Source organism: Nymphaea colorata, chromosome 6, assembly GCF_008831285.2.
Source record: "Nymphaea colorata isolate Beijing-Zhang1983 chromosome 6, ASM883128v2, whole genome shotgun sequence".
Lineage (NCBI taxonomy): Eukaryota > Viridiplantae > Streptophyta > Magnoliopsida > Nymphaeales > Nymphaeaceae > Nymphaea > Nymphaea colorata.
This window is the reverse complement of record NC_045143.1, coordinates 20,644,660-20,669,310: the sequence shown is the minus strand read 5'-3', so window position 1 is coordinate 20,669,310 and position 24,651 is coordinate 20,644,660. Positions and strand designations below refer to the sequence as shown.

The 24,651-nt window shown below is 39.1% G+C and overlaps 1 protein-coding gene across 2 annotated transcripts in view; it reads right to left on the bottom strand.

The window, feature by feature from the left end:
- The window catches only part of LOC116255737 (uncharacterized), a 73,084-nt gene extending 51,588 nt beyond the window's left edge, over positions 1-21,496 (bottom strand). For both annotated transcript variants that reach the window (XM_031631687.2, XM_031631688.2), the window contains exons 1-9: positions 21,055-21,496; positions 20,572-20,631; positions 20,395-20,487; positions 18,287-18,515; positions 12,519-12,625; positions 11,985-12,050; positions 8,712-8,812; positions 4,333-4,427; positions 3,476-3,496 (exon numbers count right to left, since the gene is read on the bottom strand). In XM_031631687.2, coding sequence (XP_031487547.1) covers positions 3,476-3,496; positions 4,333-4,427; positions 8,712-8,812; positions 11,985-12,050; positions 12,519-12,625; positions 18,287-18,515; positions 20,395-20,487; positions 20,572-20,631; positions 21,055-21,330 — 1,048 coding nt within the window. In that variant the 5' untranslated portion in view covers positions 21,331-21,496. The remainder of the gene's footprint in view (positions 1-3,475; positions 3,497-4,332; positions 4,428-8,711; positions 8,813-11,984; positions 12,051-12,518; positions 12,626-18,286; positions 18,516-20,394; positions 20,488-20,571; positions 20,632-21,054) is intronic.
- Between the last annotated feature and the right edge of the window lie 3,155 nt (positions 21,497-24,651).

Below are 24,651 nucleotides of genomic sequence, written 5' to 3'. Positions count from 1 at the left end.
ATGTGATTGATATGATGAATGATGTGAATGTTTTGTTTTGTTGCATACACATTGCTGCGAGCAATGATGCAAATGATTGAATTGGAGGGTAGTTGTACCCATATTGTATGACGGCTAGCTATGACTGCTAGTGTTATGTGCAGACCTCGTGTGGAGGCAATTTGAGGTATGGGTGCACTCGTAAAGTGTACCAACGTCATGAGCTAGCCAGTCAGTTTGTAAATGTGTTAATCTAATGATAATAATGAATGATTAAGAGATGAGAGGACAGTGGGATGTGGCTATGTGTTGGGAGACGTCCCATTTTCGCCACTGGTCTCGCATGTTCGAAGCGCAGGCGGTGCAAGGCCCCAGGGTACTGTTGTGTGTTGTGCTTGGAGCGTTGGGCTCCCGCTTTCCCAACCTGGGTGTCCTAGGGAAGGCTGAGTGTCTCTCCTTGGAATTCACACATCCATGGATGAGTCCTCTACTGCTGCAGCGGATGAATGGATCCATACTGTTATGGGTCACCACGGGGGGTTGCCTCTCTGCTATGGGCCGCCCATGGTGTGCACGTGCCTATGTTTGCACCCACAGGAACTGTCAATTCACTAAAGTTAATGAAAATGAAAGTATGTGATTGAAATGTGTGTGAATGAATGTATGTGACTGATGGGCATGTGAATGATATGAATGAAATGAAATGTTTAAGCATGCCTTGCATGCGATTGAGAATGTGTTAATGTGGCTCTTGAGTGGCCTTTTCATGTCGTGGTCTATGTTGGGGGTTTTCTTGGCAAATGATGTGCCTATGCCCTGACACGGCATGACGATAGATTGTTTGTATGATTGTTCTCAGACTTGAGCCCTACTTAAGAGGGTTTGGGATTTTTCCTGGCTTGTTGTCATACTGCGAAGGCTAAGCCTTCAGTTGTTTCTTTTTCAGGTTTTGGCGGACCCAGGGCAGCAGGTGGATCAGATGGCTTCACTCACATCCTACTGGGGAGGTTTTGGGTCTTTGATAGTGCCAACGCGTCATGGTTTGGTCTCTTTGATGTCTTATTTTTGTTAGGCATCAAAGTTGTGGTTTTTGGCATTTTTGTCATACACTTAGATGTGACTTTGTATGAATTGAAATTGTTATATAAATGAGAGTTGCCCCATTGTTTGGAATGACATAGCTCCCTTTTTGAAATGTTGTGTCGTCACACTTCAATGCTTTATGTTAGAAAAAAAAAATGTGTTTGAGGGTCAAAAAGGTTGGGGTGTGACATGGCTGGCCCACAAAAACATTGTTTCCGGCTATATTTCGCCATCAAGGGGCTCTTCGACTCTAGTTTCACCTCCATCCTCCGACGTTTTCTCGCCAATTTAGTCCTTCTTTTAACCATCTTATTTTTCTCCTGCCTCGCGAGTACCATTCAAAGTCACAACGTTTTCTAATGGTTTCTGGTGGAATTTTCTCCAAGAGGAATATTATTGCCAGCCTGAACCTTAGCTTCAAAACCATTGTCGGCTGTTTCTTTTCTCTCTGCCGAACCATTTGCAGGAAACTGCCACACTTCAGCTATGGAGAGGTGAACCCTGTTCAAGCTCTCCATTTCCCCACTGCTTCTGCTGAACCCTATCCAGGGCTCTCTGTTCATCTGCCTGTTCCTCGAACTATAAACATATTCCCAAATACTCTCTACTTGTCCTAACCTCCCCAAAGTGTGTGGATGCCCATTTAATTCATTAGTACTTTTCATGAGATGATGAGTGCAGGTGTGCTGCTGAATTCGGTTATGTATATGAAAGCCGGTGGCTCAGATGATGTACTTAAAGTGTTCGATAGAATGTCTGAGAGGAATGACATCTCATGGAATGCAATGATCAATGGCTATGTTCAAGTTGGTGACCTTCATGGAGCAATAAAATTATTTAAGAAAATGAAACATACTGGTATGAGTATTTAACAACTTTCAATTTAAGAAAGTTGTTATTTAACAACCTTGCCAACCTTTCAATCTTTTTTTCTTACTGTCAACAAACACTGTATATAAATCCAATAGATTATAATCCAAATTAAACAAAGATGCCCTGCTTTTGGAATAGGGATGCAAATCACCATTCTAATGGTTCCACAATTAAAATCCTAGGATTTATGCTACCTGATGGTACATTATATAAGAAAATGATCTTATAACCATTTTCTAGAGCTGGACCCTCAAACAGGGTCTTGGTTGTTGATGAATGTTTGAGGTGGCTTTCTTTTGTGGCATCAAAAACGCAAGATTTTAGGAGGAGCCAAACTCATATCTGTTCATGATTTGAGTCTTGAACTTCAACTCCTGAAGGAAGTAATGCACAGTCAAGTAAGATGATGTTCAACCCATATCTCTCCTGACAACTGATTTATGCATTTACTTTCACCACTAAAAGCAAAATGCAACCTACACCTTCAAAAAGTAAAAACCAGGTTGAAAAGCACACTGAGATTCCAACTGGTTTATGCTAAATGAGGGATAGCAGATCATACAAGTTCGGCTTGTGCTCATTGAACCTTTCACCATTAACCGTGCAGTGAATTCTCACTGCCTTAGTGCTTTTGAATACCAAAAGGGACGACACTAACAAATAAACCCAAAAGTTAAACTTCTTCAACATCCTGCAGTACCATATGAGAGATGTAAAATAGCAATTTGACTCAAGTCGAGAGGTTGGTATATAAGAACCTGATGAATACCAACCTAAGTCACATGGGTACAGGTATGGATTTGGATACGGGTACATCAAGATGGGTATGAGTAGGTAATTTTTAGAAAATTTGGGTATGGGGTACAGCAGAGTGTATATGTATTGTAAATATGTTATTATATAAATAATAACCCACAAAAATTTCTCAAAATTAAAGAAAAATGAAAGAAAAATATAGAATCTGGGTGGAAAGGAAATAAAAAGGAAGTGCAAAATCAAAATTAAAGCTTTAAGTTTGAAAATATAAACTTCTAAGTTTCAAAATACAACTATACTCACGTACCCTTATCGCCGTACCCGCGTACCAGCAGACTGAGGACTATATTAATGGATGACATTTTGCAGGTGACGTGAAAGTGAAACCTAATAATAGCTGCTAATAATATAAATGTATAAAGTAAACATGCCATAATGAGGAAGGAATGCATGAAACAGATTAGAATCAAAAGACACTAATATCTCAATCTTACTTATGTAACACTATATACTTTTATAGAAACATTATTATAGCTATGTACTTGAATAAGATAATATTTAACGTGGCTGAACCATTTAGTTTAGCCTTCCATAGAGGAAGAAAAAGGAGTAGTACTCTTCTCGTAAAACTGGTCTTGAAAAAAAGGACGAGGTGAAATCACTCAAGAAGCATTCATGCACCATTGCATAATACCATCTCCTGAAACTACAAGTAATGTTTTGAACTGAAATATAATGCAAGTATTTATAATAAAGCAGATGACAGAGGAATAACAGAGCATACCTCCTGACCCAAGAAGTTTTTCTGCATGAGAAAACAACAAAGAAAATTAGTAAATGTATCCAACAATATCTAAGGTGTATAGTTCCAGAACTCAAGACAGAACCTTTTACAGAGCTTTTATTAAAGAAAATATATATATATATACTATGGAAAGTGATTGCTTCCTTGATGGCCATGCAATGGAAGTTTGTATCATCATATTCCCATGCGCTAAGATGCTTTCTGAAATATTCAAATTCAACTCAAGGAAAGCCTTGATTTCAACAGTATCCACAGTCACATCACATTACACATGAAATTAAAGTACCCCATGAACTATATGTGAAAAAATATAAAATCGATCAACTTCATAAGTTAAATGTCCTGTAAAGAAAGTTGTATATACCTAAGTCACATGGGTATGGGTATGGTTTGGGTACGGACATAGCAACTTTAGAAAATGTGCGTATGGGGGATACGGCAGATATATATATATATGCAAAATAACACACAAAAAAAGGAAGCAACATTTAAATAAACAAGTGATATAAATAAAAACTTTACATGTTAATGAACAATAACTCTAAAAACAGGATGAAAACAGAGTTAGAAAAAAATTAAATCAAGTAAAATTAAGAACTTTGGATTGGTTTCGTCTAAGTATGCAAGTGTGTCCAAGTACCCACTTTGGGTATGGGTATGGCAACATGGGTGCGTGGACCTCATTGAAGTACCCATGTGACTTGGGTATAACTTGTTCATAACTGAAAAGTCAAATGACACACAATACAGAAGACTGAAATCTTCTATACCAAATGACGCTCAAAATCTGGCACTATATGCAGGATGAAATATTACCAAAAAGACTGAGAATATACCTAATGCAATTGCCACTGAATATGGATCCATTCTTGCCAAATCTGATATAATCCCGAGAGCATGCCTTACAGCAACAGGGTCAGCAAATGATACCCTTAAAAATAATAGAGTAAATGTCAGCCATTGAAAGCAAAAAAAAGGCATATTGCATACTATCAAACTTATAGCAATAGTAGAAACTTTACTTGCTTTCAGAAACTTCATTCAAAATATTAAGGTCAGTGAATTTAGGAAACAGTTGCACAGTTAAAAAATCAAAATGGAAGTAAATCACTAACCAAGTACATCACAGAGGATCCAATGAGTGGAAGAACAGGGAGAATTACGGTTGATAAGAACATCGCGGTCTTGTGTTTCTATGTCAGTTAGATTAAGCCTATTCACTTTCTAAAGAAACTGCTTCTCATTACATTCAGCGGAAGCAAAAAGTGTTTGAACATTACTATCCTACTTACCATCACAATTACTAGGAAAAGAATGGACATTCTTTCCAGTGGTGGGGCTACATTTGGATCAGTATGAGTGCTTGCCTAGCCTGGATCCAGTTATGGTATTTAAGTTCCAGGATGGTGGGTATTGCCACTCTAAATTCAAATTGGTCCCTTCGTCACTGTTACATGAAACAGGTTTGGTAATAGACTCTCATCATCAAGTTTGAAACTCATCCTTGTTAACTTGAAATTTGCAAAATCTATTTCCCCTTAACTATGAGAAATTTCTCCCTTGGGCTATAAAGAAATTGCCAATTTCAAGCAACGAGTCATTCTATATAACATGCATAGATACATATACAAAGGAGAAGATATAATATATATATATATATATGTGTGTGTGTGTGTGTGTGTGTGTGTGTGTGTGTGTGTGTGTGTGAAAATTGAAATCAGTCAGCTGCCGGATGTTGGCAGATGGCTAAATATTTAAAACCATTATTGCAAACAACGTACACACTTGCTAACACCAGAACAAACCATCCTACACAATAAATTGCTGCTAATGTCCATGTGGCGAAAGATCTTTAGCAATGGGTTTAAATATTTAGCCATCTGGCGATATCCATAGCCAGCTTACTTCAATTCCTCTATAGAGAGAGAGAGACAAAGAGACAGCGAGACAGAGAGAGAGGAGGTGAAATCCTCCGGCCATCTTGAGCTTCGTCCAATCACGGCTGTCTGATGCACTGCAAGAGGCTGGAGGATTTCTCCATCCAAGCCCGAATGGAGAAATCCACAAATTCTACACACACACACATATATATATACACAATTGTCTATATATGCAACCTAGTTGCATTTTCTCATTTTTTGAGTTTCTGCTTCTTTCTGAAACCCAATTCTGCAGGTGATGTATAAGAAACATTCTATGGACACTAGTTTTTTGAATCCCTAGAAAAATGCCATATTATGAAATGCTCCAGGAATATTCCGTGTTATAAACTTTAATGTAGAATGCATTTGTATCAAGGAGTTTTTGGTGATCCAAGAACCAATGCCTGCAAGGGCATCAAATCCTTAACTCAAAAAACATATATTGTTGTGGTCAAAAGAGGACAATAACTATTTGAACTTTTTCTGCATGCAAAAAAAATATGTGCCATTGGATCAAGCAAGAATAGCTTAACCATATGAAATGTGCATGCATATAGTATATAGTATATACACATAAAAAGCTAAGTCACATGTGTGTGTCATTTAGGCACCCGCACCCGTGTCAATGCGAACGTGAGTGGGTGTGGGTGCGGATTCGTCTCGGATGCAGCACTGACGCAGCACCAGGCGAATCCCGTGTGGGCAACTGCACATGATTAAAATTGTCATTTTTTCGACGTGCACTCAACTCAGGTCAACGGCGAGTCGGTGTGGTCAGCGTGCATGGATGACGTTTTGTTGTTTAACTTAACTTTTAAGTTTTAAAGTTTAAACCCTAAAGCTCACGTGTGAAAGGGTTTACACTTGAGGCTTTGGAGCGCCGCCCACCTCCCTCGACCTCCTCCATTGCTCCGACGATTCCTCCAGTGAGAATCTGGTTTTTCCGGCGGCCCTCCCCCCTTCATTGTCTGGCGACATCACTGCTCAACGACAGACAAAAAATCCATGACAACGACACCTGACAGTGAGTAGTGACCGGCAACGGTGATTTTCATGTTTTTTTTCTTTGTTTCTTACGAATGTTTTCACGCTTAATATCTTGTTTATTTCGTTTTTTTCATGTGTTCGCCTATTTCCTACTGATTTGGCCCAATTTGGGCATGCTCTTCTGAGTTGTACACCTTTTCATTGTTGTTATTTGTCTTTCGTTAAGATATTTTATGTTCTTTTGCTTATTGATTTCTTATAATGTTAATCTATTTCAGTATTTCCGTTAGAACCATCCTTTTTCTATTGAGTTATGCTGTCCAAGCCATGCTTTTTCTGTTGAAGAATTTTGTTCTTAGTCATATATTAGTTATTAGTTATATATTAGTTATTAGTTATCTGGTTTTTTGTTTGTGCTTGTAGGAGTTTTAACTTTTAAATCTAGCAGCTGTGCAGCTAAGAAAGTCATGTGAGATGCTGTTTTCGAGTTATATTATTTCAGTTTCCTACGTGTGAAGCTAAGATATATATTAGTTATTACCGAACGCTGTTTTTGTCTTTACTCTTTTGAGTATTATCTAGCAGCTGTGCAATACACTGCACATGTAGGAAACTAGGAAATTATACTTATAACTTATAATGTTGTCATTTACTTTTGGTTGAAATTTTATAGATAGATACACACACACACACACACACATATATATACATACATACATACATACATACATATATATATATATATACCGCACTGAAACTTTTTTGGGATTTGCCGCATCCCGCACTCAGGTGGCATATTGAAAAGGCATCGATAGAAGACAAAAAAAATTAGCACTTTTACATTTTTTAATGTGTTTGCTTATGGTAGTACTTTTTTTCCTGAACTACATGTTTGTGGCTATGTAAGTTAAAATTCAAAATCCACCACTGGTTTTTCCATAATGATTTTGGTTAAGGATAGTGATGCAATCATGGAAATCATCTTGAAAGTCCAGAAAGTGGTCAAATGAAGGCAAAATAGTAGGCCTGGTCATTAGAGCAAGTTAAAAGGCCAACTTGACACAAAAAATTCCTTTCCAAAAGCTGACAGGGTCACAGGATAACAAACACACACACGTACACTTTTCTCATATGTGTGGGTGAGACAGAGAGAGGGCGGGAGAGAGAGAGAGAGAATGAATAGAAAATGTGATAACTATGAGAACCATTACATACTGTTCGATTAGACTGACCAGATAGCTTACACATTGCTGATACAAAAGTAATTGAAAAAGGTGAATGACAAATAGTGGTTCGAGTTCATGAAATCCCTTCTGATACGGTAGTTTGTACGTCATCCAACAGGTACCTATATAGGAGGCTCATAGAAGCTCCCACAAGTCATCAGATTTCCTTCTGCTCATATTCTGCTAGTCATATATAGTATGCATGTTCCCTCTCTCCAATTTTTTTTATCAAACCAAGCATGTCTAAGTCGTTGCAGTGCACGAAGCCATGCCTGTGATGTAGATTCAAGAAGGTGGTCAGACTAAGGGCCTCGACTGAATAGATTCTTCTACTACATATGCTAAAGCATTAGGTCTGCTCACAATTAGAAGCTTGCAGCATCCCGGACTGGAATTAGCCAGTCCGTAGGTATATCAAGGCCACCAAATCAGTTCCTCATCTACATGCACATGCACCAATAGCTTATACGTCCATGCATCCCTAGAATGCCTCTCATGCGCACACACACAAGCATCACAAATGAACCAAGGATGGAACGTAATTTTTCTCACAAATTGTTTTTGGGTAAAGTCTCAGGCATAATTGTACTTATGCCTAGACTAAAACTAACAGCTAAAGGAGCACATATCATGTATCAGGGAGCAAAAAACATAACATGAATGATCGAGAAGATGGTTGACTGCTAAAATGCTATCACTAATAAGCAAATATATCCACAATTACACCAAAAGAGAATATATGTATATATATATATATATAAAGAATTAGTTCATGAATCTTGAATAGCCTCTTCAACCACCAGCATATGACCAGCTTACATCTCCTTATAGTGCAAAATGGATTTTTGAGGACTGACGGTGATTCAGGAATTTAAAGATGAACTAGGATCCTTCCAGAAACCATTTACACACTTTGTTAAAACGTGTATAAACAACACACTTGATCTTCAATATCTAAATTATTCTTAGCACGATTATATCTATTTAAGCAATGGTATCTTTTCAATTCTTCATTAATCAAAAGGATTTCAGAGAATAGATAAGAACAACATAGATACCAAAGTCTGAAAAACAGGTTACCCTTGAATAGCTCGATGTAGAAATGCAGGATTTCCAGGATCAAGGGGAAGCCTTCTTAGTGCACTAAGAGCAGCATATTGCAAATTACTTCGAATTACATACTGCAAAATAAACAGGAGCAGTAACTTCACAATGAAATGTGACTCAAAAGAAGAGGAAGATAATATAAAAGTTAGTGAATGTTCTGCCATTAGCATTAAATTAGTAAAAATAATGAATCTTGGGACACATCACAAAGCAGACATTTTACTTGTAGAATACAAATGAAAGAAAAGTTTTTTGTATTGCAAATGAATGAAGCAAGCATGCAGGCCTGAAAATCTGAGGGCTGTTAAGATTTCAAGCATGCATTCTTCACAATATAGAGTTCCATTTAGAAGCATAGTAATGCACTCCATATATTCTTTGTTGCAATAAGATTTTAATAAAATCATCTATCATTTTATTTTCACATTCTATTGCTGACCCCACATGCTACGAACAGTTCAAATGGTTTCAGAATAAAGGCATCAGCCACTTCTGAGCTATGTCATTTAGGCCTTGCCTAGGTGCTACTCCACTGCATCACCTAAGTCCAGCATGTAGGCAATGCAAGGTGTCGGTGTGCCTAGGCTCACACCTAGTCGTGCCTAGGCACACCTAGTCGTGCCTAGGCACAACTAGGCATGCCTGTGCCTAGTCCACAGAAGTCGAAGAGACAGTCAGTGACTCAGCTGGGTTCTTAAAGACTCTTTAATAAGGATCAAATAATGTTGGAGACTGGTGTGATGCACATTTTTAAGTTGTGGAAGCCAAAGAGATAGTTCTCCAATATTTCTTAAACATGGAAATACACGGTTCTTAAAGACTCTTTAATAAGGATTAAATAGTGTTGGAGACTGGTGTGATGCACATTTTTAAGTTGTGGAAGCCGAATAGAAAGTTTTTCACTCCTCCTTCAATGTGGAGACAGCTATTTAAGTGAACATTTCAGTCGAGGAAGCTGTTGTATTGATTTTCAGTTTCTTGAGTCTTCAATACTACAGTTTGTCCTCAATATACAAGTATAATACAATTCATATAATAATATTGACTGTAATGGACTATTGTTATATGATAACTACATCAATATTGGTCATATTATATAACTTAATAATTAATAACTTAAACACTTTTTAACATATATATTAAGTTATTTATGACAATCTGATATATTATATAATCTTGACTGTATGTAACAATGTTATAAAGGTGTATTGTAATGCATATCGGTCGGGCCGACCTATACGTTAGGGCTGGGCGTCGCGCCGGGCCGCCGGTGGGCCGGCCCGGCAGCGGACCTGGGCCGGGCCTGGGCCGGATAGGCCGGCCCGGTTGCATTATGCAAATTTTCTGAAAATTATATTATTATAACTGTTTTTCTAAAAAGTTTGCAAATATGGTGGACCATTCTTGTAATTTTCCAAATTTGATATAAAACTTGTCAAACCCTAAATGTTTTTTCATTTCTCGCCCAATCTTCTCTCTCCTCGCGGGAGCTGCTCCAAGCGCGGCTGCTCCTTCTGCCGCGTCCTCTGCTGGTTCGTCTTCTTTCTCATCCTCCTCGCGTTCGCCGCCGTCTTGTGCTTCGTCTTGCAGCCCAAAGCACCCTCCTACTCCATCGATTCCCTCTCCATCAAGGGCTTTGACGTCTCGCAAGCGCTGATCGCGTCTCCCGAGTTCGACGTCTCCGTCCACGCGAAGAACCGCAGGTCCGCAACAAGAAGATCGGGATCTCCCAAGTTCGACGTCTTCGTTCACATGCTTGGGATCTGCTCCCCTCTCCCTTCTCCTCCTCCTCTCCCTCTCCACTCTCCCTCTCCGTCTGTGCTCCCACTCCCCCTCCCTCTTCCTCTCTCGATCCCTTGAGCTGTTTTACGGTGGGCGGTGGGCGACGGCCGGCCATCGCGGCGAGCGACGGCCGGCCGTCCTGGCGGCATCCGCCGGTGGCCACCCACGAAGTTGGGTGGCCTGCCGCCTGCCGGTGAAAGACCACCGCCCTGCCATTCGGCACTCGGCAGGCGAGCGGTGAGTCGGTGACGGGCGGTCGAGCGCAGGTTGGACCGAACTCATTGGAGCGCAAGAAGATCCGACCCGGCCCGACCTGCCAAACGGGCCGGGCTGGGCCTGATTTTGGTGGACTCGGCCCGGTACCCGGCCCGGCCCGGCAATATTATCGGGCCAGGCCCGGGCCGGGTTTCAGGCCCGACGGGCCGACCCGGGTCAGGTTTTAGCAGACCGGGCCGGCCCGGCCCGGCCCGGCCCGATACCCACCCCTACTATACGTGTATCATAACGTATAGTATTCTAAACATATCATAAATGTATTTTTAAATTCATAAAAAATCATGGAAAATAGAGAAAAATCAAGAAAAAATATGTTCCATATAAAAAAAACTCATTACATACATAATGAACATTCATGATTTACTGTTCATAAGTAATGACACATTAATAAAATAAAGTCTGAAGTCTATCGTATTTTACATCACATCAAACGTATAATCCATAGCCGTTCGCTTTCAAATGAGAAATGAAATCATGTTTATAAATTATAATTAAATAACATCATGATTATTATCAATCGATACAATAATCATTATCTTCTTCATCTGCATGCTCATCCTTTCAAGCTGATTATTTCTTCCTTGAGGTAATGATTTCTCGGCGATTTCCTTTTAAAATGGTGAAAGCTCGCCCTCCCACAACTCTTAGAAGCATTGAAAATGAAAGGAGAGAGGAACTTTAAAAAAAAAAAATCAACAAAAAAGAGGCATCAGACGCTTTTTGTAAAACAGAGCCATATTGTAAGATACAACTTGTATCAGCCGTATCGTACAATATGGGTGCTCTATCATAAGATACGGCCGATACGAGCACGATGCACATGCAATTTGTATATTGTGCTTGTGTCATAAAGGTTTTTCTGACCTATATGATAAGTATCATAAGATACGGATAAGAGTGGTATACACATAGAGTCATAATTAGTTAAATGGTCGCCTAAGTGCACCTAGTCTTGCCCAGGCACGCCTAGCCGCTAGGCGCAGCCTGCCGCCCAGGTTGCACCTAGCGATTTTGACACCATAGCTTCTGAGAAAAAGATTGATCAATCAAGTAAGCTGGGACAGTCTTGCTCAGAGGATAAAATGCATAAGCACAACTACATGAAAAAAATGCTATAACAGACAAGTTTAGTCAACAAAGGTGACGAGCATTTTTTCTGAATAAGTCTGCCTCAGAGTAGCCACTCACCTCTTTGTCTGCCCCTTGCCTCCCAAACATTCCTTTCTTTCGTTTTTGCTTACCAGAATCAGCAACCTAATATCACAAGTAGAGCATTGAAAATTTTCTTTTCAATGAGAGGATTAAACAATATGGCTATTCCACCAAGACTTAAACTTGTACTGCAGCTCCTCTAGTAGGCATACACACTTAAATGGAGAAACAATAGTGTAGGTAGTGCATTTGCTCTTACATAATTGGATTCCTTGGAGTGGCAGAGGGTTCAGTTAACCACACAACATAAAAAGAAAATTAAAAGGTAATGCTGGAGGTATCTATAAGGATAATGATGACATGCTAGTGCTCGTGCTACAGATTCAGAGAGGACAAAAAGGGAATTCAGATCGACATAACTTTTTCAAAAATGTCAGAGGTTCCAGAATGAAAGAGAGAAAAAACAACTCTGGCTTAAAAGCCCATACTGCATATCATGTGTACACAAATGCAGCCTAAAAATGATCAGTAGGCACAAGAGAAAGAAAACAACTCATGCCAAAATAATACCTTGTCCAAAATATCAAATACAATTTCATATAGCCTTCCCAAAACCTCTGAGTTACTAGCTGGAGCAAATGTAAGAGCTTTCAAAGCTGCAAGCCTTCGAGCATGTACTGAAAGAAAACCAGAGCAATAAGGATGAAATATGAATGAAAGGCAACATTAATATCCAACTTGGACTTCAAATGAAACTAAACAATAGTCATTATCAAAAAAAGTTTTTGTCAATACACTCCGTGGAACAAAAGAGATAGACATGTCCATTCAAAATAGTAAGAAGCAGAGCTATAGCATTGGATTTAATGACAATATAAAATTGGAATCTGTTAGGGGGTAAATTTGAAGTTCTTTTCTTACAATTATGCGTTTCCCAGCAACTATTAGAGACCAAAGAATCAGAAAACGAGGAGTCATAAAGAAGTTCAACTGCAACATCAAGAAACTGAAAGATGCCACTTCCAGGTAAACAATCACCAAAATGTTAGAAACCAACGTTCCAAATAGTGTCCATGAATTCCCCTGCAACATTACATGGCTAGTTTCTTAACTTTATGCACAAATCAGATGTAATACACGCTAATGTCTTTCATGCAGACGTATTTCAGTTCAACCTATCCTCAAAATGTGCTTACGTAACAGTAGCCAAAGAAAACAACAAACGTAGCTAAAGTTTATCCGATAGGACTGAAGTTGGCTCATTTACCAATGAAAATTGCAAGGGCATGGGTTGCCACCACGAGCTAAGTTGAATTTGTGCAGTCATTGCAAGATCTGATGGTTCTTTTAACTTTAGTAAAGGGGCTTCTATCTAAAGGAGTGCATACATCAAACATGACCATCCAAATATAAGCAAAACACACAGTCAATCATAAGAACAGCCAAAAAGTAAGTTTCCGTTTCAGGCTTTCTTCATTGTGCAATTTCAGACCGTATCACCATATCAATCATAAGAACAGCCAAAAAGTAAGTTTTAGTTTCAGGCTTTCTTCATTGTGCAATTTCAGACCGTATCACCATAATAACCCAGTTGTGAGGGGCAGATGCACCATAGATGAAGAAGGAACAAGCCATCAGCATGTAACAGATTTGAGATGTAACGCTCGTTGTTTTTTGGCAGGTCGGGTTGGATCGGAACCCAGACCCGGACCCGAACCCTTGGCGTGAAAGAGCCCGACGCAAGGGCTCTTCTCCCTCACCTTTCCCTCTTTTCTCTCGTCTATCTCCTTACGCACGGCCAGTGCAGAGAAGAAGAAGACGGAGGTGGTGCAGGCGGTGGCTGGACCGGCAGCGGCGGAGGTGGCGACGGCAACAGCGGAGGTGGCGACAGCGGCAGCGTGGGTAAGCTCTCCTCTGCTGCCCTATCTTCTCCCTCTCTCGTTATTTCTGCTGCCTTTCCCGTTTCCTCTTTTTCCCCTTTCATCTGCTCTCTCTCGCATCTCTCTCTGCCCACGCTCACTCTTTCTCTCGTCTCCTTCCCCTTTCTCATTCACGCTCACCTCACTGCTGGCCTTTTTCCCCTTTGACCGAACCCTCTCCCCTATCAGTCCCCCTCTGTTTTTCTCTCTCTCTCCCTCTACTCGACCTCCCTCTCTGTCCATGCTTCACGCTCTCTCCCCATTTTCTGCTTGTTTTTCTATTTTCTCCAATCGAACACTCTCTCTCACTGATTTTCACTATTCTATCACTGTTTGATCTGATTTCAGCTTGGGGATTTGTCCTCCCCCTCGTAACAGCGATTAGAGAAGGCCTTGGTGGTGGAGGCATTGGAGGATTTTAGCCATTTGGGGACCACTTGGACTCGTGAGGTGGCTGCCGGGAGGATTACAGCAGTTTAGACCTTCAAATTGGGGTGAGTAAGGCGAAATTGAACCTATTTTATGATATATTTTTCTTTGGAACGCATATAATTATTGTTTGAGCATGCTAGAAGGTAGAATTGATAGTTAGGGACGCATGCAAGCGACCTTGCTTTTTGGGAAAAGTGTAGGATAATGGGAGAGAAGAGATGATTCGTGTTTATTATGATCTTTTATGCATGATAGGTTGTTTTCGATGCTATAGGGAAGCATGGTAGAGTTAGAGACATTGTGAAGAAGCGTAGGACCGCCTTTTGGGAATGCTTGGAGCACCCTTGATGTTGTGGGTGGTATGTGTAGTAGGAAGAGGGTGCGCATGTTGGGAAGACGCCTCAACTAACGGAAAGTTTATGAGAAATGCGTTAAGGATGGATTGATCGAAGCATTGGGGTTTTGACGTTGGGTGGAAACGGCAAGAAGTTGCGTAGTGGCCTATTAGAGGGCGTGTAGGTCGACACTACCCGTCTTGAGGCGATGACACGTGCCTCAAAGATTTTGTTTGGTATTTGTTTGAATTGTTTAGGTATCTAGTAGGAGTCTTACCTTTTGTTTATGTCTGCAGGTGCTCCAGGCACGTCCCGTCGACCTTGAGTTCGAAGCTCGAGGAGTTTTGAAGAATTTGGTGAGCGCGCCACAGGTATGGCGGCATTCCAGGCAAATCCCTGCCTGAGGCCAATGTGTGATTGTGTGTTCCTAGGATCAGGGTTTGGTATTTTCCTGGCTTGTTGCCATACTGTGAAGGCTAAGCCTTCAATGGTTTCCTTTTTCAGGTTTTGGCGGACCCAGGGTAGCAGGTTGAGCAGATGGTTTCACTCACGTCCTACTGGGGAGGTTTTGGGATGTGTCTTTTGTAGTGCCGGCGCGTCTTATTTTGGTTTTATTGATGTCTTGTTTTTGTTAGGCATCAATTATATTGTTTGGGGCATTTTTGTCAGACATAGATGTGATTTTGTATGAATTGAAATGATTATATAAATGAAAGTTTGCCCCATTGTTTTGAATTGTTTGGCTCATCGTTTTTTTGAATTGTTGTGTAGTCACACCTCGTTGCTTTATGTTTAGAAAAAAAAAATAATGTTTGAGTGTTAAAAGGTCGGGGTGTGACAATCTATGTTGCACGAACATGCCTGGAAGAATGCCACAAGCAAGCACGCTCACACACACACATTGTAGGATTGTTGGATTGTTGGAAGCTCCACTCACATCTGAATAGGTCTTCACCCCCAGTCCGAAGACCAGCAACACAAACAATGTATTCCGTAGTTGGAAAACTCACTGATCCAACTCACAGGTCACCTGAGTCAGCATTGTTTGTTAAGATATGGTTCGGGTCAAGTCAGACCTCAGACCCGACCCATCTTCACCACATGCAACACATAATGGGTGGTGGCAAACTTGTAATTTTTATTGTTGTTTTGTGTATTTTATTTGTAACACTAAAGTGTAATTAGTTTAAAGTAATGACAAGGGGCAAGCACCAAGGCTAAGGCCCTTATTCTTCTCTCTCTCTTTTCTCGAGCGGCCTATTCCTTTTCTCGTTTTCTCACACCTCTTTAAGACTCCATCTGGTGGTTTGGTGATATACATCAAAGTCTTACAATGTTTTCCATTTACTGGGTCAGAGGACCTGCCCAAGTCGGGTGGGATCATCAACTAATTACAAGTCCTTTCTTGTCATGCATTGCTGAAAATTGAAGTTTGCTATTTTATACATTCTGAAGTATATGTCAATATGCAATAGTCCTAAAGTGGCTTTTATCATGCTGTAAACTTGTATCATATTCATTTTCAACAACTTCTTAATGAAAAGAGATTAAAGGATAGGTGAACACTTAGGCTGGCTTCCCCCCAAGTTATTACCTTGTTAAACATCCAACCACTAACTTTACTAGACATACACACAAACATTCATATTACATCTCATTCAGTTTTACCCAAGGAAAAAATCAAATATGAAGTCCTGGTAAATTTACCTTCTTCATTTATTTGCAGAAAAAATGCATTAGAAAAATCTATGTCCCAACCCAATCAAGTCAATGAGTCAACTTGCTGACATAGTGACCCAGCTGTGAGCCAATCTGAGTATGAGTCATGGGTTTGCCATCTATGATGTATTCTTTTGCTTGCGATAAAGAAAGTAATTGCTGTACAAACTAAACATAACAGGCTTCACTTGATCTGGGGCAATATACCCCTGAAACCAGTTTCACAAGCATTTCATCAGTTTCCATGTAGTTATATGTGTACAACTTTGTAATGAGTTCATATATTGAAAATTTAAACAATGATAACTACAAGTATTTCACTCTTCGTACAGCTAAAGAGCACGATTATAGTCACTTAATTAAACAGTGATAAGCCACAGACCAGATTGTATCTTTATTTCACTAAAATAAGTTAAATCAACCCCCCCCCCCCCCCACACACACCAAAACCCCCGAAAATATAAATATAATTCTGGATCAAGTAAGCTCCAATAAATTCCAAATGTGATGTAGTCCCACCAACAGTCATTGACTCATTGTTAATGTACAGATTCATAGATATGGAATACTAGAAGGGCCATGAATTGTATGTTTTGATGAAGACAGTATTTCAACCCTCGACTTTGGTAGTAAAACTACATCACATGAGGTGATGTTTCAACAGTTCAGTAAAAATATAGATCAAACTATCATCGAGTGCTATGGCTATCACAATAACAAAGGCTTGAAGAAACTACTATTTAAGACAATTAAAGTACAAGAAACCTCACAAAAGGTTAATCTTAAGCCTCAAATCAATTTATTTGCATAATGGCACATGTCAATTAGAAATCTACACCACAATGCAACAAAATGGACTAGTTTTGCTGTAGTAATTTATCAACCTTGCCTTCAAGTGTACCTGTTCAATGATTCTACTTTGCAAATTCATAATCCACAAGCAAACATGCTAAAGAACAACCTAGTAAAATGTTCCTGACAATGAATTAAAGCACTTGATGCCACAGCAGAAATGAAGCCTATCTTACAGATGATGTGCTGTATCTGGATTTACATTTTAGAAACAACTGAACTTTCCCATACACAGAAACAACAATGACAAAATTTATTCACTCCCTAATGCTGAAGTATGTCTCATACTGTCGACAGCAAGTTCTAGCACTTATATGAACAGTATTCCCCAAATAAACAAACTTAGAACAAATTTAGGCAAATCGAAAGCCATTCTTCAGCTTAACTAGGGTTAAGGTCCAGCAAGTTCAAACACATCTTTAGTTCCAAGAACTAAAATTCCATAAACAATTAGTCAGCTCTGCAAAATGAAACCCACAGTGCTGTTTTAGCCTCTACTATTCCATCACTAAATCCCAATGTTGAACGAGAACAGGTACCAACCGTAACAGAAATTTCCTACCAGATTTAGACATCTTAACCATTTCAAATTATTCCTTGTGCAAACTAATTTATAACATACCCTTTCATATCAGTTCCTGTTGAAAACTCTCACAGGCACAGAAAAGTTGGAAAATGTAAAAGAAAATAGAGTGTAACATGATGAACAATTGCTTGGAAGTTGGATAAACTGTAAAATATAAAATACATTTAGGAATAACAGCAAGAAAAACCTTAAACAGTTAAGTTGTTAGCTTGTTAAACAGGAAAGATAATCAAGTAACTACAGGTTAGCATACAACACCATCCACACCATACAAATCAATGCAGAATAGCAATAACATCCATTGTCAGTATATACAAGGTTAATTTCAAAGCGGAGAAGAATTCTTTGAAAAGGCCATGGATGTTGGAAAAACCAAATATCTGAGACAATTTCAGGATCAGAAATAGCTATACACATAGTTCACCAAGTTCAATCAATGACCAAGACCGGGGCATTGAAATCCAATTACTGCAGGAACAGGGGTAGAAGCCAGACCTTCAGTATCAGCATTTAAAGCCTCAGAAGTAAGCCGTTCAACTATTCGAGGCACAACATCAGCTCTGGTTACCCCGCCAACAGCATCTATATCAGCCAGTACATCCCAGTTTGGTGTAGGGATTCCACCACCAGGACTTAATCCTTGAGCACCACTATCTGATAGAATTCTAGCCAAATAATAATAGACATAACGCAGGACATTTCTGTCCTCACATTGTTGGTGAAGCTGCAAGATGGAAAGAGTATAACATAAAACTATAGTTGCTATCCACCTAACCAAGCAGAGAAAATAAAGTAAAATCTTGAAAGATGACATAACCATAAGTACCGTTTTGACAAGATCAACTGAAACTACCAGAGTGCGTTGAAGCATATGGAGTACACCTTCAAGTACTAGAACTCCAACAATGATTCTTTTGAGACAATCTGTTAATTTACATAACTTCTCTAGTAAACCTTTAAGAGCATCACCCTACACTGGGTGTCCACTGACTACATTATAGTGGAAAAGAGATTGATTTAGTAAATGTATTTTTGAGGGTGTCAATCTACACTTTGAGATCCACTGCCTATGTTAAACTAGAGCATCAATCTGTAGTCTTATCTCCACTCACCGCATTATAGTTTCTAAGACATTGATCGCACTTTGAGTTCCAAACTGGCATGAAGGCAGAGACCGGTATTGCTACTTCGTAATATCTTCTTTGTGTATTCCTTGCATATTTTCATGTATTTTCATTTAGACCTGGTTACTTGTACATGGATAAATTTTCCAAACATTCATGGTGTAACATATACATGCAGATGCAGTTAAAGATAGCTCTTAACCAATATAGGCACCTTCAAAAATCATGCTTGTGTGTCTTTCTACGTAATCCCAACCGCCAAATCTCTCTCCACTGTTCTTGTTTGACATGTCATATTATTTGCTAGTTCTTTTTGTTTATGTGACATATGTGAATGAAGATGAACTTGTATCCGATACATGTTTCTTGGTTATATCACAGACATGCTCTCATTCTTTAATATTTCACAAATGACATTAATTCTAATTCAGAGCACAATTTTGTATATGACAAGCAGCAGAACAAAGTAGTATGCGTTCACTCCTGCATTTTCCTCGTGTCATTATGGTACACACTCACCAATACTTATTACAATAGTTATTACACATTTGCAAGCATATAAGTTCACTCTTCCTGTTTTTGCTACTCATAGTCCTATCTATTTATTTATTGTGGGATTAACATGGCAGCAAACAGTATGGAAGATTTCATTTTGTAATCGGTTCTTCAATTTGTACAGCTAAATAAAATTGGATTAATGAAGGAAAGTGTTACGGTAACTAAAATACATTAGAAAGTCTTTTATCTTTGAAATTTTTTGTCATTTCTTATAGCAATTTATGAAGCTGACACTTACTGAAGTTCAAAGTGAACCTATTGTGTCAAGCAGCTACCGTTTCAGAGTGTATTCTGACTTTTAGCATCACTGCATACTACTAGTTCCAGTCTTCCAGAAATGTCTAGGACAGTCAAGGATATAAAGTATGGAAGATTTTTACGTTTTACAGTTCATGAAGACTGCCATTTGCTAGCATTAGCATGAAAAATCATGTTACGTTTAACTCTTAATACATGAAAATAGTAAAAGCCATAAGAAGTTAAAACCCATAAGAAGCATGAAGGTCAGATTTTCATGTCATGACTACATTTGCATAAATTAGGAGTGCACCGCCACAGCTATATGTATCAGCATAGATGATTGTTACACAGGCATTTGCATGTAATGTATGTGTAACTTTGCAACTGTGTGATGTAAACAGACACACACGCTCCTAGGTTTGAGTTAATGCAGCATAACTAGAGAGAGAGAGAGAGAGAGATGCTTCAAATACTTTTTATGATGAAGCCATTCTAAATCCGGAGAAAAATCTTTGGGGTTATATGCCATCTGCAGTTGCCAAAGTCATGGGGGCACTATAGATCGGTTTGTCGCAACAAGCTTCTGACAGGCTCATTAAGCTGGTAATTTATGGAATTTCTCAAACACGAATTTTCAGATACGGAGATATAATACAGAATCAACAAAGATAAGATGTGTACCATGATCAGTGAAGGTGCCAAGGAAGGATCAACAGAGTTGTACACTGCAAGCTTCGGGAATACATGATGAACTAATTGTCTTTGAGAATTTTTCTGCAGAAAAGGAAAAACTCTACATAACATAAAGATTGAAACTTAGAAAACAAACAAAACGGCGAAACTCAGACCAACTCAAACCTGATCAGATGTAGCAGCGAGTTCATGGATGCTCCTCGCAAGCTGCGAGTACGAGACAGGCTGAAACAATAACGAGAAACCAATTAACATGCAGCTCTTCAAATGAATTATGGGACATTTGCACCGCTTGCATTCCCATGAGAACACCTAGTTTTCCCACTCAATGTCAAAGAAAGTAAAAAAGAAAACAGATGCATTTCATATTCATATTCGCTCACAAGCAATGACAAAAAATTGACCAATTGCACTTATGCTACAGTTCAATGTTGCTGACGCGCCTGAGATCCGAGCCAGATTCAACTCGGATCAAACGACTAATATGAATCGATCGCGGAGCATTTCCGTTCCACAACGCAGAAAACGGAAAAGATTACTCAATTTGTTCATTGCAAAAATGGCAATGAATGCATAGATTCTTCTGAGCCGCCTGACAATTAAACAGAAGCGGAAGGGGAAGTAAGAGAAGGGGATTGATGGACTCACCTTTTTCTTCTGCTTTTGAGGAATGATGTTAGCGCGAACGGGGTTCAGCGCCTTGGCCACGGAGATGGTGTCGGTCTGGATCTGCATAAACGTGCTCTTCTTGGATTTCTTCTCGGTTCCCGATGCAGGCTGCTGCTGCTGCGGTGGGGGATGGGAAGGCTTGCCCAGGGTGGTAGAGGGCGGCGGTGCAGCGGAGGACTGGGCCATGGCAGACGGGTCGGCGGTGATCAGATCCATAAGGGTCGTCCCTCCCCCCGATTCGCCACCGGAAGCCATCGGAGCGACCTGCAATGTTACAGCCTCACCGTCTGCTTGCCTTCCGGAAAAATCTCTCCTCTCTCTCTTTCCGATTTGCCGTCATTTTACCGTCCCAATGCCGATGACAATGGGGTAAACTCAGGAAACAAGACTCGTGTCGACATGATGCCACGACGATCTGACCTTGTAGGTGACAACTGAGAAACGGCGTGCGCGTCTCCCTTTTTACAATTACAAGAACCGTATCGATACACCATCTATCGCTCACTAATACAGTGTACCGACCGATACGCGTTATTAGACATTGTATTTATATGTCAGCATTTTTTTGTTTTTATAGCTTTTTCATTATATAACTCTACAATGGCTGTATTCTTACATATTTTTTCAGTCAAATGCACTGTCTTGGTTGCTTTGGAGCTAGCTATGTGATTTGAAAACAAAGATCGAAAATCAACATTGTTGGTGTAAACAATGAGCTACACCTTTATCTTTATTATATTAACATGCATCTTGTGTTGTATATTATAAAAAATTTGGACTGGCTATTGCAGATGAAAGCTTGGGATATTACTTTAATTTTGCACTTCGTGTGTGCATTAGAGTGGGTGCTCGTCTATAGAACTGCAATATAATATATTATTTTGGAGTCACACTAATTGCTAAGGGTATAAGTTTTCTTCATTTAGGCTTATCTTCTTGGCCCCTTCAAAGAAAAGGTACATGGGAACACCTTTGACCATGTCATGCATTTGACAATAAATGTCCTCTTAATAAGATAAATAAATAAATAATGTTGAGAATCTCCCAAACCATACTATGATAAAGGAGAAGCATGTTCAAAAAGGTGATTTCAAGACACGTTTCTCTACTAAAAAAAGTCATTTACAACACTTGAATGGAAAGGACTCACTGAAGATTAGCAGTCTTACTAGGAGGAAGTATCAAGTAGGAGTTGCATTGGTGATTCATATGAACGAAGAACGAAGCTTCTCAAAGTTTATGCCTTAGAGGTTGCTTGATAATTGTTATATTGGACAGAACAAATAGAACGTCCTCTCTACCACACCTCTATCCTATCTATCATGTCATTGGTGTTTTCTGTCCATCGTGTGGTGGTTTAAGGAACATAACACCTTGTTTTTTCTTTAAGATGTTTGTTTTTCTTGTTGTCAATATTGTTTTCATATTTGTTCCGAACTCACAGAGGTGCGGCAAATATGGTGGCACACTCACATCGACTCGGGTGGGGATGTGGGTGCGAATGCAGGTGCGGACCGATACAGCAAACCGAGTTGGGTGTTGCTAACCGCAGCCATTCTTCTTTTTCTCTTTGTTTTTTCCTCCTCTCTCTCTCTCTCTCTTTCTCTCTCTCCTCTCTTATTTTACATAATAAAACTTTGAATTTTGTATGAGATTAAGGTAACCTTGATAAAAAAGATTAAAAATATAGACAAATAAAATTATTTATATATAACAGATCATATATATATGTATATATATGTGTATGTGTGTGTGTGTGCGTGTTTGTACTCTCGGTGCACCCACACCCCACCAATGTGTCATAAGTTTGTTCTGTTCAACGTCTTATTTATGTTCTATCTGTTATATATATCATGTTCAGTTTTTGCATCATGTACAGTTTGTTCTATCCATTCTGTCTACTATTTAATATCTAAAACGCTCAATTTGTTGTTTTTGCTTGTTTTGTCCATTACCTTTAGAGTGTGGAAATGGAAACATCATACAAGGTTTATATAATAAAAGTCATCCATTATGTCTATGTTTGATAGAACACGAGTATGTTATATTAGTACTATTACAAAATTTATAACAAAAACTGTTAACTTAAAATCCATATATTCAAAATCTTGATCCCATTAAATTAAAATAATACGTAGAACACCAATCAGTAGCTAAAGGAAGGGAAATCATCCGAGCTTGATAACTTGAACAAACATATTATCAATGTTACATGTTCAAAGGTTCAAATAAACATTATCAATGTTAGATGTTCAAAGGTTCAAATAAACACTATCACGTAAATTCATAGCAAATCAAGTAAATTGTGACGATTCAACAATTTGAAGAATTCAAAAAATAGAATAGGTTCCAGCTCACACTTTGTTATTTGTTATTATCACTTTTTTATGGACATAGTTGGTTGGGCATGGATGCAACTGTCATCATACACATGCTTGTGCATTATGAATATTTTGTTCATGTTGACGTTACTGATAGAATAAATCTTAACAGAACTTTACTAACTTTTGATACTTGTGCAGTTGAGTTGTGCAAATGTAAACACCTGAGGCTTGGATGCATGATGGCGCATTTATTGGTTATTAAAAACCAATGTTCCCAACTTAGTTGTGAGTGCATAGCAACAAAAGTATTTTGTGTTTGACTTCTCATATGGTGGTAAGCGACAATATCATTTTTTCACTTTACAAGAGATTGAAGTGTCTTTTATGAGCTTACATCAGGTTTACACTTGGGTTGATCGGCACGCCAAGAAGAGAGATGAAAGACAAAGAAGAAAGAGAAAATGAAGGTAGTCTTCATTGGGTGATTTCTTTCTTGAATCTTTGGGGCTTTTTCTTTCATTCGCATAAGAGAGTGTTATTGTTCTCTTGAGTTCATTGTTTTTCTTAAAACAGTAGGGATATTGCTGCTGATGTATTTGGATCCCTTTCATGCTAAATAGAAAGTCTCTCTTGCCTGTGGTTTTTTACCTCATTATTTGAGGTTTTTCCACGTAAATTGGTGTCTTCTATTTTCTGCATTTTTAGCATATATCTTAGCGTATATTGCTGCAATCGTGGTATTGGAAACTCGTTATTATGCTCGCAGCCTTGTGATTCCGTTTTTTGTGCAGTTTTGTGTTGGTTTGGCCTCTTTTATTGTTGTTGAAGCATTCTTTTTTAGGCATTACGACTATAACAAAGTGCTATCAGAGCCATGTTAGCAACAGGTTGGTTGTGTGCATTATTATTGAAGGATGGAGTCGACCCCCACTAGGATGGTCTCTCTAAATGGGAACAATTGGACTATATGGAAAGCTAAAATGGAAGATTTGTTGTATTGTAAAGACCTATATGCACCCATTGAGAACCAGAAGTCAGCGAATATGACAGATGAAAAATGAAAGTTATTGAACAGGAAAACCATTGGCACCATCAAACAATGGTTAGATGACTGTGTTTTTCATTTGGTATCCGCAGAGACGAGCGTGAAGTCGTTATGGTAGAAGTTGCATGGTCTTTACGAGAGGAAAACAGCTGGGAACAAGGCTTTCTTGATTAGGCAATTAGTAAATTTGAAACTTAGAGAGGGAAA